The 19,443-nt window shown below is 43.4% G+C and overlaps 1 protein-coding gene across 3 annotated transcripts in view; it reads right to left on the minus strand.

The window, feature by feature from the left end:
• The window catches only part of RALGAPA2 (Ral GTPase activating protein catalytic subunit alpha 2), a 206,921-nt gene that overhangs the window by 140,562 nt on the left and 46,916 nt on the right, over nucleotides 1-19,443 (minus strand). For 2 of the 3 annotated variants that reach the window (XM_069955233.1, XM_069955235.1), the window contains exons 13-21: nucleotides 18,538-18,686; nucleotides 16,003-16,114; nucleotides 12,923-13,160; nucleotides 11,154-11,318; nucleotides 9,464-9,604; nucleotides 8,181-8,315; nucleotides 6,615-6,709; nucleotides 5,996-6,086; nucleotides 5,320-5,496 (exon numbers count right to left, since the gene is read on the minus strand). In XM_069955233.1, the coding sequence (XP_069811334.1) occupies nucleotides 5,320-5,496; nucleotides 5,996-6,086; nucleotides 6,615-6,709; nucleotides 8,181-8,315; nucleotides 9,464-9,604; nucleotides 11,154-11,318; nucleotides 12,923-13,160; nucleotides 16,003-16,114; nucleotides 18,538-18,686 (1,303 nt within the window). The remainder of the gene's footprint in view (nucleotides 1-5,319; nucleotides 5,497-5,995; nucleotides 6,087-6,614; nucleotides 6,710-8,180; nucleotides 8,316-9,463; nucleotides 9,605-11,153; nucleotides 11,319-12,922; nucleotides 13,161-16,002; nucleotides 16,115-18,537; nucleotides 18,687-19,443) is intronic. The other variant, XM_069955234.1, reaches the window with a different exon arrangement.

The following is a 19,443-nucleotide window of genomic DNA, read 5'->3' on the forward strand; positions in this document are numbered from 1 at the left end:
TTACTGTTTGCTGCAGTCTTTCCACTGACACAAAAGCCAAATAGGTTATCCAGGCTTAGAAAAACATGGCTGCTCTCTTCCAGAAACAGCACCTCTCCTGTCCTCAGTTTGGGTGTGGGTTTTGCAGCTCAGTTGCCTTGATGTGAATGGAGATGAATTGCAATACCACACACAACCTGGTTTTGCAAGAAAGTAGCTGTTTTTATAATCCTGGATAACCAATATCATCTATAGGGGTCAAAAGCCCACAGACAACAGTTTCTTACTCCTGTGTCCCCAGGACAACACTTCCTGGGATGTGCTGTGTCATATGAACACTATATGGACCCAGAAAACCAATGGCATCAATATTCACAGACTGCAAAGCTTACAACCTAGTCCCTTATAGTAGAGATAGCTTTAATGGGATGGTCTATAGTCAGAGAACCTAATATAACATTCTCCTGACAGAGTAGATTCCCGGCTTCATTGCAGTAAAAAAAAAAAAAACAGTTCTATCTCTAGTGACAGAATAACCTTAAGGTTTCTCACTAGCTTTATGCAGCCTAAAATGAGGGCATAAACTAGTGAGAGAAATGCTGAAAAATTACATATTACTTACATGATTCTGTTCAGAGGTTCCCCTGATGTGCAGGAGAATGGACTTTAGGCCGCATCAATAACTGTGCCGCCTGGCTGCTGCTACCCTTAGACAGGCTCTTTAAGGTACGTTCAAACTTATTAGATCTGCGCCGTATTTTCCGCAGCAGATTTCATTTAAATAACTCAACACAGCATCAAATCTGCACCATCAAATCTGCTGCGGATGTGCTGCAGATCTGCTGCGGATCCTGTAGGTGTGAACGCACCCTCAAGGGCACTATGCTAAGCACAGAGACAGGCAGAAACTAAAAGGTAGCTCACTGTACAGCAATTCTTACAGCTCCCTTTTAATTCATTACTTGCTGTATAAATCTTATTGTATTGAGCTCCCCCTAGGGGTGGTTGTTCACCAACAGAAAGTGTAATATAAAGGGGGTTATGTGAACTTTAAAATCTGAGGCCTACCATCTATTTTAGACTGGTAGGGGTCTAGCTCCCTCTGGTGCCTCTGTATTTACCTCTCCTGCAAGGTTTTCTTTACTCACAATGACCGCACTTCCTGTAGTGGTGGTGCAAAATACTGCAGAACTGCACCAGTCAAGTAGACAGGACAAGATGCAGCACCTTACAGAGCTGCTACAAACAGTATTTGTAAGTATAAGCTGATGTAGGCACTAAAAAGGAGAAGAAGCATTCCCATGGGCACAGTAGCCCGTTCATTCAGTGGGTGGTGCCAGGAATCAACTTTTAAGCCCCACATAACCCATTTACCTGTGAGGACGATGCATTATGGACAATGCGTTAGAACAAAAAAAAATAAACTAAAAAATAAGCAATAGTCCGGCTTGTTACCAGACATTGGGGGTCTAAACACTGCCATTCTAGAGTTCTAAGCCCATCTGCACAGTTCCACTCCAGGCAGAATTGTGTAGGAACACACTAGCTGCAATGACATGGACATTATTTAAAAGGCCTTCAAATATGGAAGATCACTCTTGAATAAGCAGGTACTGCATGCTCCCTGTCTATCTGTTATAATAAAAAAAAAAAAAAAAAAAATCTATGAAATAAAATTTTTAAATCAAAGGCTCCTAACTACTGGATGACCTCCCCTGCCTCATCGACTGTTCACTAGAGAGGAGCGAACTTCCCAAATTTTCGGGTTTGCATAAGCCCGAACGTTCGGTATTTTAACCCTGATGCCTGGAGAAGGTAAATGCAACCAGAGGACTGCCTGGAAAACTTGGTACAGCCATTTGGTCCAAGCTAGCCAGCATTAGGACACCATAACATTGTCCAGGCCTGAAATGTACAGTCATGATACCGCCCATTGCATTAAGCTTTTAGTCATCATGTAGAAATCTTCCTGAAGTACAAGGATAAACATAGCATTATACTGTTAAGGTTCACTTTAACAAGATGTTTTCTGAAGGTTAGAAACACCATTTGTGACCATAACCGTACAACGCTGTATATCATCAAAAAGAACAGCGCCTCTTACTGTCCAACAATTTTGGAAAACTGGCCCGAATTGAATAGACCTTATATTTGTCTGTAACAAATAACTGGCCCGAATTGAATAGACCTTATATTGTGTCTGTAACAATCATGGCCGCCTATTCGCCAGCTGAATGTGTAACATTTGAGTCTCTCTGGAAACATCATTTCAGGAGCTGAGAATCCTAACAAATACTCTCAGACTATAAAAAGGAGTTTGGTGTCTCCTCAAACAATGAGGGGAAACAAAACCAACAATTGAATGTGTAGATGCTCTTACATGTGAGAGCAAGTTCCAGCTTTGCATTTGCCGGAGCCAGAATGAATAAGATAAGTGGTGTCTTAAATGCTATACAGCAGTGCCAAAAACGGGACAATGGAAGGATTCCTATTGACAAATAAATGGCAGATCGCTTGGGCCGACCGCCGACGCCTCGCAGCCTCCCAGCACCTGTCTCCTCTACCTTACACTTTCCCTTTAATGAGTGGCTTGGAGCGGCAGCTGCTTAGGGTAAATGAAACTGCGTATCTAAAGCATTCGCCTCCGATCTATTGCACACAAGGAAGCCGAGAAATAGCCACAATGCTGATAAATAGAAAAGGCATTCATCCTGCAGGTTACAGCAATACAAGATGCTTGGTGGCAAAGTGCACAGTAAGGAAAGATAACAGCGTCTATGTCAACAATGTCAGTGAATGGGTTAGGTTACAATCTGAGGGCTGTGTCTGCGGGAACACCTGCCAGCAGCTGCAGGTCTCTGTCAGGAAGCAAGTCGTGACTTTGGACAAAGCTTTTGCACTGTACACCTTCAAAGCCCCGGAGGAGCAGCTGAAATAGTCGGACACAAAACAGCCTTTTGTGCTATTCTTCTTCCTTTTACACTCCAAGTGAAGCAGGTCATATGAAGCACGTGGCCTAATCCCTCCCAAAGACGTCTACTTTCCCCCAGTCATATGCGTGGGTCTGGAGCAGAGATCTGGCTGCAATATACCCAAGCCTTACACGGGAGAGCTGGTTCAGGCCACCCTACTCACATCTGTGGATAGAAACTCCGGACTACTGCGATTTTTCTTTGACAAAATGGTGACAAAAAAAGAAAAAAAACATCGTTGTTGACCCCTCTGAGCCACTACTTTGTGCAGGAGAATGTAACTAACCGCCTATTTACAGGATAGCTATCAATTGGTCTCTAATAGAGATGAGTGGATCTCGAGCCCCCCGGGTCCATCCGAAACCTAACGGCCCTATTACAATGAAGAGATTATCTGCTATTATGGCAGATAATTGCTTTGTGTAACGATCAGCTGACATGCACAATGAACGTTGCCGTTCTGCTGCCGTTGTTCCATGTCATAGGAGCAGCGGCAGCAGTATGCCGCCATCTCCTATGGCCTCCTGCAGCTCCCCGCTGTGCCCCTGCACTTACCCACTCACTGTCTGTGCGTGTTATAGTGCCGACAGTAGGCAGGGAACAAGAAGCAAGCAACACTCTAAATTTTATTACAGGTGGCTGCAGAAGCTGGATGAAGCCCTAGGAAGTCTTGAAAAACATGGATACAGCCTATGGCTGTATCAACGTTTTCCAGACAGCCTTAAGGTTGCATCCAACTTCTGCAGCCACTGGTAAGAAAATGCAGAGCATTAGGGTTTGGATGGACTTGAGGAGGCTCAAGATTCACCCATCTCTATTAGTTAATAGTTATCAGCAACTCTGCTCGCACTAAAGTGAAAACTGGATGAAAAGCAGTTGACTCTGTAGTCCTCATGGTGGCATCGCCGGGTTATTGTGGCTTCGCCAAACTTTCAAGTCGGACTGCTGTGCGGCTCTTGGTTGCACATCACACTACTGCCCAGCTGCTGAAATATGCAAGGTACAAGCTTTACGTCACTTGCACAGATCCGTGAATCCTGTCCAAATGCAGACCTAGTCATTTGTATGGCCCCATACACACATCCATATGTGTTACGGACGAGTGTTAGGGCCCTGATCTGTAGTGGGAGGGGGAAACCCACCTACTGTGTATGAAGGTGTCCATCCAAATACCAACACTTTGCAGACAATTATGGATGCACATGTGTAGTCTTGTCCATAGCTGCAGGTCCTTGGCTACAGAGAGAGTACTACAGATGTGTGAATCCGGCCATACAGAATGTATCATTGCAGAAAGAAAGCCGCATGATGCCTTTTATCTGTGTATGCTAGAAAAGATCCGTCTTTATACAGTCTAAGGCTGGGTACACTACGTATATTTCAGTCAGTATTGTGGTCCTCATATTGCAACCAAAACCAGGAGTGGATTAAAAACAAAGAAAGGATCTGTTCACACAATGTTGAAATTGAGTGGATGGCCGCCATTTAATGGCAAATATTTGCTGTTATTTTAAAACAACGGCTGTTACATTGAAATAATGGCAGTTATTTACTGTTATATGGCGGCCATCCACTCAATTTCAACATTGTGTGAACAGATCCTTAATCCACTCCAGGTTTTGGTTGCAATACTAACTGAAAAATTCTGACTGAAATATACATATACTGACTGAAATATACGTAGTGTGAACGCAGCCTAAGGAAAGAAAAAATAGGCAAGAGGCGGCGCCTCATGTGATACCGCAAACGGTAGGGTAGGCAGTAGATGCAGATTCAAGGGTCACTTGAGGGGTAGCAGATGTGACTGGTGCGGTGTTTGGAGGCCACAGGGGTGCTTGCAAGCTGGATGGAGTACTAAAACAGGATGCTCCCATAAGAGGCCCATGGGTGCAAGGTGCAAAATAAAAACAGAAAAAGTTGTACTCACTCACTATTGAATGCACATATGACGCCTTTCGGAAAACTGGTTCCCTTTCTCAGATAAAGTGCACTTTATCTGAGAAAGGGAACCAGTTTTCCAAAACGTGTCATGTGCATTTAATGGATTGCTTTTATTTATTTCTAAGTCTGTTTTGAGACCACTTTATTGGGGTAGTGCTGGTACCCAGTGAGTACAACTTTTTTTTGTTTTTATTATGCACCTTTCTTTATACAGGACCAAGCATAATATATATTAAGACTTCCATGCATAGAGACACTGCAAAGAACCTGAACCCGTACTGCAACACATTACAGCTGATCACTAGGGATCACTCTGATCAGCTTAGTGTCAAGGGACTGTTCAAACAGGAGGTCCCTGTTCTATGTCTGAATAATGTTGGAGTTTTTACATACAAATCAGTAAAGGGAAGGTGATGATATGAAGTACCTGTTAGAGGCGCTGCAGGATCAGCGGGAGTGAGCTGCAGCCACTGTCTTGTATCATGATCGATAGCCACATCAGTAGGTGTAGTGATCTCTGGCTCATCCTCACAGTTCTGCCATGGCATTAGGTACTCCGCCTCCCGACCATATCCATTTGTCACATCGCTGCTGACACTTTCAACTGCATTACAGTTTACAATTAGTCATCATGGATAATTAATTTTTAAATCAATATACAATATTACACATTTTAAAAGGGTATTTCCCTATATAACTCATTGACTTCTAGGTTCATAGAATCTGCACACAACAATATATATATGCAATGCACTATATTTTCTCTATGGCATCTCTAAGTTGTTATTCTTGTTTGTTGGCTGATCGCTGGGTCAATTACCTTCAGTGAGTATTCCTGGCTGATAATAATTGGACCGTGGAAAAGGATCTTATAATATGTTATCCTTTGTATAAGCAAGTTATTTTAGCATATAGTATACGCTTATTCTTGCACAGCAGCACAGAGGAGTGCAGGAAAACTGTTGGGGTTAATACAGCTCTGCTCACTTTTAATTCATTGGGGGCTGAGGTGCAGTCGCCCAGCCGCTACAATGTATGGAGGTGTCCAACCTCCTCCTTTATGTATAAGAGTTATTAGAGAGACATGATATCGCTTTTTATACCTCTCTCATGATCAGACACTCTCCCATTTGCATGCTCAGAATCTGCGTGCCACTCCAATTCTGCTGGACTGCTACTCCTCCGAATCATTATCTGCAAGAAAATAAGAAGCGTCCATCGCTGTCAGCTTTTATCTGTGCTTTATACTGAAATTTCTGATGTGTTGTATAGTTAATTCTGGTAGGTGCATTTAAAATGGCCATTTGTTAATGTAGAATGGCATTACTGGAAGTTGGCAAATGCAAAGTTATTATAGAGTCTAAGAAAATCTAAAAATAATACTTCCAAGAACACAATTCAAAATTAAAGCCAACATAAAATACTGCACTGAATCCTCAGGTTTTCTGGACTATATACTATCATATTTAAAGTATTTAGGGTATATATACAGAGTAATATAGGCGGAATCCCGCGTGCCTCCACTCAAAGAATGGACATGTCAATTCTTTGTGCTGAGAGCGACAGAAGCAGAGTCATCCCATAGAGACACTGTGTGACACTGAGGCAGGCGGGATTCCGCAGCGAAGAGCTCCGTCACGGAATTCCGACTATTTTACTCCGTGTGAACATACCCTAACAGCGTATAATGATGTCTAAATATAAGGCATGTGAAGTTCTTACCACGGGCCCATCTGTCTCCTTCACAATGCCATCAGAGGCCTCTTGCGCAGGGACAGAGTCCAGGGAACAGTCAGCAGTGATATCACTTTTCGTCTCTGTAGGCATTGATAATAACAGATATTAGTGTATTGTACACCGATACACATCTAATACAAATAGCCAATCTCTTCTACTTCAAAACATGAACTTTCCTTTTGTTCCCAGACCGCCGGAGGGGTGGGGCCGGATTGGGTGGGAAGGGGGCAGGGCTAGTTTTAGGAATTAAGAAATCAGAAGGTTTATGAATAAAGGAAGTAAGTAAGGTTTAAGTAGTAGATGTAAACAGAGGTCAGGATTGGAGGAACCGGCAATACATTAATATAAATGAGGGGAAATGAATTAGGTGAAATAAGCCCCAGAAAAAGGTAGGAAATAGCAGTAGGAAGGTAAGGAAAGAGAAGGTCGGAGTGGCAAACAGGGTAGAATGTGAATGATAGGATGTAAGAATGATGGATAGTGGTACCTGATGGTGAATAATAGCTGGTGCGCAATATTATAATAACTTAAACACAAAGACAGGGAAGCCTCAGAATGGATGGACTGGGGACCTGCTCGGCTCATAGGGCTCCATTATATATGGACCTGTAGACTCAAGTAGGAAATCCAGTTAAGTACCCTACGCAGGCCGCAATTTAAGAGAAATGTGGGGCCCTTATGGATGTGGACTGGGGAGAGTTGGGGTCCTCTTCAGGACTGCCTGTTGATAGTTCGAGGGGGGGGTCCAGGTGGGAGACTTTGACCTGGGTCAAGAAGATGAAATATGAATAGGAGGCTAAAAGGGATATAGAAAAAATGTATATAATGGAATGTGGAGGAGTGAATCTAAAGAATGGATGGTGATGACCCTGTCTTGTTCATTTTGTTTCCTTTCTTCTTGTGCTATGGTAGATAAAAAGGGGCACACGTTTAAACTAGGATATGGCAAGGAGTAGGGTGCCAGAATTGAAGTGGGTATACAGTCCAGTAATGTATTAAAGGGTGTGTAAGACCGATGAAACCAGGCCTGCCTTCTGGGAACTGATGAATGGAAATAGTTGGATAACCTTGCTTAGGATATCAAATTAATATACTGAAAGGAGGTAACGTCAGCTAGTGAAGGTGTGGGATGGAAGTATATGTTACTACCTCAGATTTTTTTTTCTTCAGGAAGGGATTTTTCATTTGCTACCTAAGATATCCCAACTAAAGATGAGAGCAACTCAAGCATGATCAGGTCCACTCAAACCCCAGCGTGCGGTATTTGATTACTGATAGCTGCAGAAGTTGGATGCAGCCCCCATGGATACAGCCTATGCTCTAGGGCTGTATCCATGTTTTCCAGACAGCGTTTGGGCTGCATCCAACTTCTTCAGCAACTGGTAATCAAATGCCGAGCATTCGGGTTTAGGTGAACCCAAGCATGTATGAGCTTCGTTGATCTCTAGTCTTCCCCATTACAGAACTGCAGATCCAATAACTCCTCAAGTGCAGAAAAGTTAAATGTAGAAAATCCATAGCAGAGATGCTGAAAGTCAGCAGACAGCTCACCTTGCAATGAGTCAGGACACGACTGCTCAGCTAGATCAGAAGTACTGCTACAACGGGTAAGCTCCTGAGGTTCCTGACATCCCACCCCTCCAGATTCATAGCCAGCTTCCTGCGACTGCTGCATCTCATCCACTTCTGAACAGTAGAAATAAAATGCACACTTTAGTTACACAAATCTAGACTATTGATCCAACCTCATCATACGCCAATATTCTCTCAGAACCTGAAAATAATGCTTAGATCTACATAAAGGAGTTATGGATAAACTGGTTTCAGACTGTCCATGCATTGATCACAGGGCATCCCAGTGCCTACAGTCCCTGCAACTAGCTGTTATCTGTGCAAGAACCACCATGTAAACCTCACAACATGGCATCATAAGCTGCACATTAAAATCATTGTTTATAATGGACACCTGTCATCCACCAGAGCTGCTCAAACAACCCTATTAGGAGATAAAACAAGCTGCCGTGTAAAGGCAGGCATCTCATCTCTAGAGTCATGGTTATTGTTTAAGTGTCACTGTCGTATATATATATATTTTTTTTTTTTGCAGACATCAATAGTACAGGCAATTTTAAGAAACTTTGTTATTGGGTTTATTAGCCGAAAAATGCGTTTTTATCATGAAAAAGCAGTTTGAAGCTCTCCCCCCTGTCTTCATGGTTCTCTTATGGAGAGGGGAGGGGTGAAGGGAGATGAGGCACCAAAACAGGACAACAAAGAGTTAATTTACAGCTACATCACCGGGCTATCTCCTCTGAAATCAGCACTGACCTCTGAATATGGGCTTTCACACAGGTCCTGCTGCTCTCTTGGCAACTAATCTCCCTCCTTCCACCTCCCCTCTCCATAGATTACACAGGGTACGTCTGATGTAAAAGAGTTGAGATTTCCTGATAATGAGCAGTGGATAAGAGAGGACGAAGGGGGGGGTAAGCCTAGGGAAAGGTGTTTTAATGCAGAGAATGGCATATTTGCCTAATAAACCCAATTACAAAGTTTCTTAAAATCACCTGTACAATTGATTTCTGGAAAAAAAAAATACAACAGTGACACTTTAAGCAGACGCCATCTCTGAAACCTAAATTAGTGGACACAAAATGGACACTTGCAATAAAAAAAAACACAAAGTCTGCAATGAAAACAAGAAAATATTAGCCGCAAGCATCTAAATCGGTTTAAATAGGAAAGACAGTGTTAAGACTGGAAGATGAAGAAAAGTATATAACCTAGCATGGCAGAGCTGGAAGTTCCAGAAAAGGAGAAGTTAGATACAGTACCTGAGAGTTTCTGAGAGCAAGAAGCGTAAGAGATACCAGGTAAGAGAGAGCTCACAGTGTGAAGGAGATGTGGAACACTTTTAGCAGCTGGCAAAGCCTCATAGAGATGTACACAGTTGCTGATAGACTGGCTTCGCTTGGCTTTAGAGAAGAAGAGTACAGGGCATAAGAAAACGTGTCAAACAACGGCCATCATCCCACACACCCAACACTGCTACATCCAGCATTGGAACCTTACAATTTTCTAAATGGATTCTTTCATTAGGATAGACCCTTTCCACATGCACTAAGGCATAGGGGCATCACAGGGTGGTGGGACACTGCTAAGGACCCTCATTTTTAAACCTGAATGAAAAGTGACAGCTCCAGTTCTGGCAGACTGAAGCCATCCTTGTATTATAGATGGCAACTTATCTGAAGGATGCCTTGTAATACTAGCCACAAATTAAGTGGTTGTTGCTTTTTGTGGTGTCAGGAACACGGCCTGTGACAACCGGGGGGAAGGTTGATGTGTTAAAGGGGTACTCCAGCACAGCGTTACCGCTCCTGAAGCTTCCGGTCCTGTGACGTCATAATCTGGGTCTGAAATGCCCGCTCAGCCAATCAGTGACCGAGGTGGGACACCGCTGCAGTCAATGATTGGCTGAGAAGGGAGGGTCTGTGAGCAGTAAGACAGTTCCCACAGCCCCCTGCATGCACTGGGTTTTTCATTTTTGTCAGAGCTCTCCTTTAAAGGGAACCAATCACCTCAAAAATGCATATAAAGCTAAGTACATGTGCTGTTAGACCACAGAGCACACTTTCCACACATGTTTTCATAGCCTCCTTGCCTCCCCCGTGTAAGCCACAAAGTCACTTTATAAAACTGGCGCCCTGTATGCAAATTACCTGAGGTAGTCATCGGGGCGGTGTGCGGATAGCAGGTAGTCACGGTCTGCTGGGCGTCTCCTATCGTCCTGGGTGTTCTTCCATTTTAATCACGCCCCTGTGGGCTTGATTCAAATTGCCCAGTAGCTGTGACGTCACTCGAGAGCGCGCCGTACCAGACGTCGGCGCGCCTACGTTTTGACACCGCCGCACATGCGCAGTACAGCCGCTTCCATTCCGGCGGTACTGCGCCTGTGCAGAATGGAGTTCGAGGCTATTCTACACAGGCGCAGTACCGCCGGAATGGAAGTGGCGGTACTGCGCATGCGCGGCGGCGTTACAGCGTAGGCACGCCGACGTCGGGCACGGCGCACTCCCGAGTGACGTCACAGCTACTGTGCAATTTGAATCACACCCACAGAGGCGTGATTAAAGCGGAACGCCCAGGACGATAGGAGACGCCCAGCAGACCGTGACTACCTGCTATCCGCACACCGCCCAGATGACTACCTCAGGTAATTTGCATACAGGGCGCCAGTTTTATAAAGTGACTTTGTGGCTTACACGGGGGAGGCAAGGAGGCTATGAAAACATGTGTGGGAAGTGTGCTCTGTGGTCTAACAGCACATGTACTTAACTTTATATGCATTTTTGAGGTGATTGGTTCCCTTTAAGGCTAGCTTTACTGTAGAACTGCAGTTCTTCTACAACTCTACATCTACTTGAAGCTCTTGAGAGCACAGAGACAGCTGAGGACATAGATCAGAGTGAAGCTTCACTGTGAGGCTGTAACCACTATAGATGTAATACTTGTAAACATTACCTGTGGCTTTTTGCCGCACGATGTTCCTCGCCTTCTCCACACCAGGAGCCCCAGAGGTAGTAGCGCTGCGGAATCTCATTGGCTCATGGGAATCTTGATGATTTCTCCAACTCAAAGAGAATGACCTGCCCACCACAGCACCCTTCTGAGGATCTGCATAGCAACCTAGGATAAGTAGAACAGCATCAAAGAGGCATCCCTAAACCATTATGTGCCATGATACAGTACATAGAATGTAAACGGGAACTCTGGCCAAAATCTATTTTTTAATATGTTATATCATAAGCAAAGTTAGACAAATTCCTAATGTACACCAACTATGGGAAATGCACATATAGTGCTATTTCCCTCAATTTAGTAGATCAGGCAGTCTTTGATTTCTCTAAAAAAAAACCTTTTTAAAAAGTGACATCACAACCCAGGTCTATACCTAAAGATTCCAGCAGGGGGCGAAGTATATGTAAAATTACATGTAAAAACTAACAGATCCCTTCCAGTGCTTTTATCTGCAGCACAAAATTCAGCTACCCGCACCTCCCGAGCTTTCAACAGCTAGACGCTGTGCTTTCAAGATTTTGGCCTCTATTTATACTGTATTAACTAGAAGTTGACGTTTGCTTTAAGAGGGAGTAACAATGAGGTTTAAAGTTTCATTATATATGAGCTTGCGCCCTTAAGTGAAACCTGTGAATGAAAACGTGGAATATGGACTATTTTATGGGTACTTTTACAATCTCTTGTTGCCATGGATGAACAGTCTTGTTTGTAATGGAGCTGTAGCTGTTAGGGGATAAAGTTTAGTGGGTCCTTGGTTATATGGTGGTGCCCTGGCTTGGTGTCCTTCCATTCTCCAGCCTTAGCCCGTTGGGGGAAAAGAATATTTCCATTAGAGGATGGAGGGGTTCCCTTTAAGCATGGAGTAAGTTATAACTGGGGAGATAATTTAGTGAAGAGAAGTATAATGGGGTGAAGGGGGCCTCCAACTCTTCGGTAGGTAATAACGCGTTTTATATTATGTTGATAATTGTTGATAATTGTTGATAGAGAACTTAGTTTTGTTTTTTGTTTTTTTTTTGGGGGGGGGGGTTGTATGAGTTTTTTTGTATTTCAATGAGATTTTGGGGTGTAAAGAAAGGAAACCTTTAAATAAAGATTTAATAAAAAAAAATTATAAAAATAACTAGAAGTCAGAGGCACAGCGCTCTAAAACTGGCCGCAGTAAACATTTATTTCCTACTGAGCTCATTATTTGTTGTGACGCTGTACTTTAGTAAGCAGCCACTAGATGTCACTACTTTAACAGCCTGCAAACAAGAAATTCTGAGAAGGATGTATAACGTCTTTGCAGACATTATTGACTGGAAGTCTCTTAAAAAGGGGTTTCCTCCCCTCATTAAGTTCATCTATATACCTCATCTATAAAGCCTCCCCTGCCCCCATCAATTATTTTTGTAATGGGGTATAATTACCATTAGTGTCTGGAAAAGATCACTCCCTGGAGACTGGTCACTGCTATAGTATCCCCCCCAGGCTGTGATACAGCAGCCATGACCGGATATGCACAATGTTTTCTCAATGTAGGAGATGGCCACTCTGATGTGTGCATACTAGCACGTGCACAGGAGCTCACAGAGCACATTGCTGTCTGTGCCCTTGATGCTGCTACCACACTAGCTTTAGAGTTTTTCATTTTTTGCTGCCCGATGGAAGCTGGGCTTTAAAAAAAAAAAAAATTATTATTGAGGAGTCATGTTTCTCTCTTGGCTTACCCTTGCCCCTCTGTTTCTTCTCCTTCTGCTCACTGAGCTTGTCCAAGGGTAAACTGCTCATGTCCAGTCCATAGACAGTCCGTGCTAGCACCGCAGTGAGAGAGTCCATGATCTTGGACCACTCGCTGATAAGTTCTTCCCAGTCGGTGAGTGAGGACAGGACGCTCAGCAGCTCATCCCACAACTCCCGGGATATAAAAACACTCAGGTTGGCTCTGATCCAGGCGACTATTAGTGTCTGTGACAAGAGAGAGACATTGTTAACAGGACAGTACAAAAAAAAAAAAAAAAGCAATCAGGTTAGACTGTACTAAATCATCAGGAACCCATCACACTTACAACCCTATATTGCAAGGGTTCTGGACCTAAACTCTGCTGGCAATGTAAGTGAATAGGATGGTGTGAGCAATACTGAGCTGCAGATGTTATGACCCACAGCATATTAACTGTGCACGCTAAACCTGCACACAGAAGCCGCAGATCAGCTCCACTGAACTCCAATGGGGCTTAGCCACGATTGTACTCACATGCAAATCCACCGCAGCATAACAAGTCGCAGTCTCCGATTCCTGAAACAGATTTCCCTTAATACAGCAGATTTGCCTGTTATACGTTCTGACTGAACGAACGAACATGGTCCTATGGTTCAGGTTAGTGAATTTACAGGTTCTGACCAGGCAACAACTACCAGTAAGGGTAGCTTCACACATACCATATCGCAGCGGATTTGATGGTGCGGATCCACAGCAGATTTGATCTAAATAACTGAACAAAGCATTAAATCTGCTGCGGCTCCTGTATGTGTCAACACAGTAGGATTTCCCTAGGTTGAACCTGATGGACTCTTGTCTTCTTTCAACCTTATTTACTATGTTACCCTCAGGCCATGTTCACACAACTTATGTTTAGCATAAATCACGGCTGTTTTTGCAATTTGCAACAACAACCGTGATTTATACTAAAGATACGTTGTATGTGAATGAATGGAATCCCGGCCGGAGCATATACCCATAGTATACACTCCGGCCGGGATTCCATCCGACATGTCGGTTTTCTGCGGCCGTATTCATTGAACAGCGGCCCAGAGAACCTGTCAATTCACACAATGCAGCGTGCGGCTCCAGCCACACAGTCCATTGTGTGCAGTGGTGAATTGGGATGCGGGCGCATCAAAATTCTGCAGAAATGAAGATGATGGGATGATCTTCAGTAACACCGCCAATTCTGTGACCAGGCCGGGTCACAGAACGGCCGGTCTTATACTACATTTGAACATGGCCTAACAGTGTTAAGATCTCTTTGCAGTCTCTACATACAAATTCCCATATTTTAATATCGCACCCCCAATGGAACTAGAGTGTAAAGAGCGTACATAGAAAAGTTTAAGGGGTTATATATACTAGGGGAGATATAGTAAAGGGTGTAAAATATACACTGATGTAAAACTGCCCACAGCAACCAATCACAGCTCAGCTTTAATTTTTACCAGAGCTGAAAGCTGAGCTGGGATTGGTTGCTGTGGGGTATATTTTACATCCTTTGATAAATCAGGACCAGGGTGTCTGGCACTTAGCTGAAAAGGACACTTAAGGAGGGCATGTTGAGGACAGGTCAGCCTGATACCCTTAGTTCTCAGCCTGTAGTGCTGAGTGACTAATGACAACTCCTCAACAAATCGTTTGCAGCTAAATGATAGGTTTATAACACAACCAACGAAACTTTGTATACTAAAAGCCCTGAAGATGCTCATACACTTCGAAGAAAAGTCAGCTGATGTGTATGATTCAGTCCACTATCTAAAGCAGGGATGGGGAACCTTGGGCCCCCCAGCTGTTGCAAAATCACAATTGCTATCATGCCTGGAAAGCCAAAGCATTAGATTTGGCTGATGGGAATTGTAGTTTTGCAACAGCTGGAATGACTAACGTTCCCCATCCCTGATCTAGGCTGGGTTCACACTACGTATATTTCAGGCAGTATTTGGTCCTCTTGTCAGGTCCTCATAGCAACCAAAACCAGTAGTGGATTGAAAACACAAAGGATCTGTTCACACAATGTTGAAACTGAGTGGATGGCCGCCATATAACAGTAAATAACGGCCATTATTTCAATATAACAGCAGTTGTTTTAAAATAACAGCAAATATTTGCCATTAAATGACGGCCATCCACTCAATTACAACATTATGTGAACAGATCCTTTTTGTGTTTTCAATCCACTCCTGGTTTTGGTTGCTATACAGCCTCAAATATACAGCCTCAAATATACGTAGTGTGAACCCAGCCCTAAAGTGTATTGCAGCCTCCTGTTAAATTTCAACTGCCTGCACCCATTGTTCTACTAGAGATAAGCGGCAAGAGAGGTCTGGCTGCAGATTACCTCCACACCCAATAGAGCAGTGATGGCAAACCTTGGCCCTCCAGCTGTTGCAAAACTACAATTTCCATCATACCTAGGCATCCAAAGCCATATCTCTGGTTATCCAGGTATGATGGGGACTGTAGTTTTGCAACAGCTGAAGGGCCGAGGTTTGCCATCAGTGCCTTAGAGGATGCCTGAACATTTGACCATTCCAAAATGCATGCAAAGGGACGTTGGGAGAGATCACTGTTGGTTAAGCAAACCTTCATTCATCTGACAGCTACTATGCATGCATTTTGGAATGGTCAAATGTTCAGGCATCCTCTAGGGTACCTTGGCCCTCCAGCTGTTGCAAAACTACAGTTCCCAACATACCTGGATAACCTGGATAATATGATGGCAATTGTAGTTTTGCAACAGCTGAAGGGCCAAGGTTTACCATCACTGCTCTATTGGGTGAGGAGGTAATCTGCAGCCAGACCTTTCTAGCCACTTATCTCTCCCAGAACAATGGAGTCAGACAGTTGAAATTTAACAGCTGTTGCAAAACTACAATTCTCATCCTACCTGGACAACCAGATTATATAGCATAATACCATAAATAACAAAACATCACGGCCCGACAGGTGTTGCTATGGCATGATGGGAGTTGTCCTTTTGCAGTCACAGGTTGGGAAACACTGGGTTAGATTATATGAATTTACATTAAAAGAACTCACCCGGAATAACACCCCAGCAAGATCCTGAGAGAACACGTCTTTTTTGGAGGAATCTTTTGGTTTCTGAACCACGGCTTCTGTTATTCGTAAAAGTATCTGCAGCATCTGCTCCCTGTGCAATTCAATAGGAAAAAACAAGAGGGTAAGACAGTAGTAAATGAAGGTATAAATGTACAGAATATCAGACATTTTACAATAAGTGTTCTAGCTGGCTTTATATGGAGCCCACAGTCATATCAAAGGGCTCTCTCCTCTACATGGACAGTCTGCACTACATGTATTCTGGTCATGTCCCCATATGACTGTACACGAATAAGAGTACATCTATCTAAAAAGGAAAAAAGTTTAATTATATTTTCTGAAGATTAAAGAAAATTGGCTGTGTATTAGAATATTTCAGCAATAAAGCCCAGACAGGAAAATGCTGGATTTTCGGTCTGTAGAATTGGCTCAAAAATACCATTTAGTATCTGCAAAAAGCCACATCTTGGAAGCATATAAAAGCCTGATAACTTGGCACGGCGAGGTGGTAAATCGCTTTTATTGCTCTGAGGATTTTTAAAATGTTCTTTTGATGAGAATTGGCGGGAGCCAGAAACGTGGCGCGTCTTCTTCCCCATCATCGGCCGGATTTAAATCACATTAGAACAAAATGCAGAAGGATCCGTGACCTGCCAATAGCCGAACGGTTCACACAAAAGTGCAATCTTAACTTTTTTAATTAAAGCGTGGATAATACAGATTTGTGTATGTTACAGAAGAGAGGAAAACATTTGTGTAGCTGCCACTGATTAACCACGACGGCTGCCAACTGCACAAACCACAAGCCTGTCACTGGGGACAGGGGAGTCACATAGCTGTTATAGGGGTCATCAGAGTAGGGCACGTATTGTCTCTCCTGGCCACATCGCTGTATTAAAGGGATAAGTCAGCAAAAAAAAAAAAGAACTGGTGGCATAAAAGGTTGTAACTGGAGAAAACTAGTCCCACATTTCCTTCCACGCTGGACATGGCTGGGAAGAAACAGCTCAGTTTCACAGAAACTTAACCTATTTTTTAAAAAAATCTAATTTTGTCCTTGAGATAACTGGAGCATATGGCTTAAAACGAATGTAGCACTATAACTACTAAGTGAAGATTTCCATATTACCTGATCGTTGCCGCAGCCCGCAGCACACATTGTGGAGGTGCCCCAGTTGCTCCTTTTCACTGCCCAGTTACCGAGATCTCCTCCAGTTTGTACTAATGTAAATGTCCTGTTTGGTGCACTGGAGGAGAGACCAGTGCCCCCAGTTCAGATATCTCCTCCCCTCTGTGACGCATCAGGCCAGGGACAAACTTGATTCCAAAGGTGGCGTGTCAAAGAGGGGAGAAGATAACTGTGCACCAGGGCTCTGGGCCCCCCTCCAGTGCTCCAAACCTGACATTTGCATAAGTACAAAATAGAAAAGATCTCCGGAATCGGGCAATGGGAGGAACGGAGAGCACTGCTACAATGGGCTCTGCAGCACCGATTAGGAAATCTTGATGGGTAGTTATAGTTGTACGTTCACTTTAAAGAAATTATAAAGCATTAAAAAATTATGGCCTATCCTAAATTGACTTCTCACACCCTTACAGAGCAGATGTTTTAAGTCGCTGCAACTTCCTCAGTGTATACCAGCTCCTGCAATGCCGTACCTATAGCAGCAGTGTTGCAGTGCTGTCCCATTCAAGTAAATGGAGCAATTCTGCAATACCTGATGCCGCAGTTACAAATATATGCAGGTACAACGGTGAACAGGTGGCGGCACAGACATGACTGCTTTAGCCCTTTCAAATGGCTAACTGGTAATGAAGCTGGGAGACAGGTCACCAAAGCCACCCCCCTTTCTGATACTATTGCATTTGCAAAAATAAGTCTGCCATACTGTGATTAAACATTTACATTTACAGATTATGCTATAGTAACGCTGCAGATTTATTGCACATTTTGACTTGCCCATTGAAGTCCATAAAAACATGTGCAATAAAACCTCAGTGTATTCAATATACTGTAGATTTTAAATCCCCACAAGAATCCCCTTTATGATGCCGGGAGCTGTGAAACTATTCAAACCTACTGCGCTACCGTACTGACACTACTGTCTCAGCACATGAATGCGTAGATTTAAACAATATCATGAAAGATGTCAGGCCTTCTACGGACGGCACATCTGTGCATAAGGCCTTAAAGCTGCTACTGTAAATCTTGCAGATTTTTCCCACTAAAAATGTGAGTGTCTGTTCCCTAACAATGCATTGCGTGCTGGGTAATAGAATTCCGCTATAATATTCTTACTACTAGAGATGAGCAAACCATGGAAATCATGGATATAGTCATTGGCTGTATCCATGTTTTCCAGACAACCTTAGAGCTTTATCCAAGTTCAGCAGCCCCAGCTAATCAAATGCCGAACGATCGGGTATGGATGGACTCGAGCATGCTCGAGGTTCGCACATCTCTACTTACTACCCATCACGCTGTTATAAAAAGCTCAAGTGCAGATAGTTTACCATGTTCTTTTATCCATCACCAGGTCCATGATCATTCGCCTATAAATGCTTAACACCGATTTACAGGCTTCCACTTGTTCCTCTAACAGCATAGGAACCTCTGGACATGGCTCCAACAGGAACACGTTTGCAGAGTTGGTCAAGAACACCTTAAGAGAAACAGTAAGACTAAATATGAGAAGTGACATATTATAGAACTACATTTCTCTACGAGTTACTCCCATTGTCCCACTTCCCTCTAGTTGTGGTTATTAAATCGAATTTCCCCACAGGCCATTCAAAGGTGTTTCCTTATACCCTGGATATGTGGTCAGCCAGATTACCTAACAGAATACCAGTGAAACAGAACAGCTAAACTAGCTTCTGAGTAATGTTCAGCTTAAGCATGAAAGAGGAAAAAAAAATACATATAGCACTCATCTGCAATAACCATGGTGCACCACTGTCTAGCTCTGACTGCAGTGACTACAGTAGGTTCTGCTGCTGGGGGAAAATAATACATCTTTTTCTATCTGTAAAATCATGAAAATTGCACTACCAATACAGATAAGAAGACAAATCTTAAAGAAGTCCCATGAACACTAAAAGAGTCAGGAGGGGGGTGAGAAAATAAATACGTAAACTCACTCCGCCTCGTAGCTACGCTCCAGGGTCCCATTTACAGCAGCCGGGTTCCTGCAGCGTCACATCCTGGCAGTGACATTGCTGCTGGAAGAGCCAGGTATGTGACATACCTGGTTTCCAGCAGAATATGACAGTCGGCTGCTAAGAACAGGACCCGGGAGTGGTGCAACAGAGTCACAGGGAAAGGTGAGTTCACTTGTTCATTATTTTCTCTCCCCCCTCTGCCTGCCTGACATTTTTAGTGTTCATGGGACTTCCTCTTTAAGCAGTCCTGTTATAAAA

The sequence above is a fragment of the Dendropsophus ebraccatus genome, chromosome 15, assembly GCF_027789765.1.
Source record: "Dendropsophus ebraccatus isolate aDenEbr1 chromosome 15, aDenEbr1.pat, whole genome shotgun sequence".
Classification (NCBI taxonomy): Eukaryota; Metazoa; Chordata; class Amphibia; order Anura; family Hylidae; genus Dendropsophus; species Dendropsophus ebraccatus.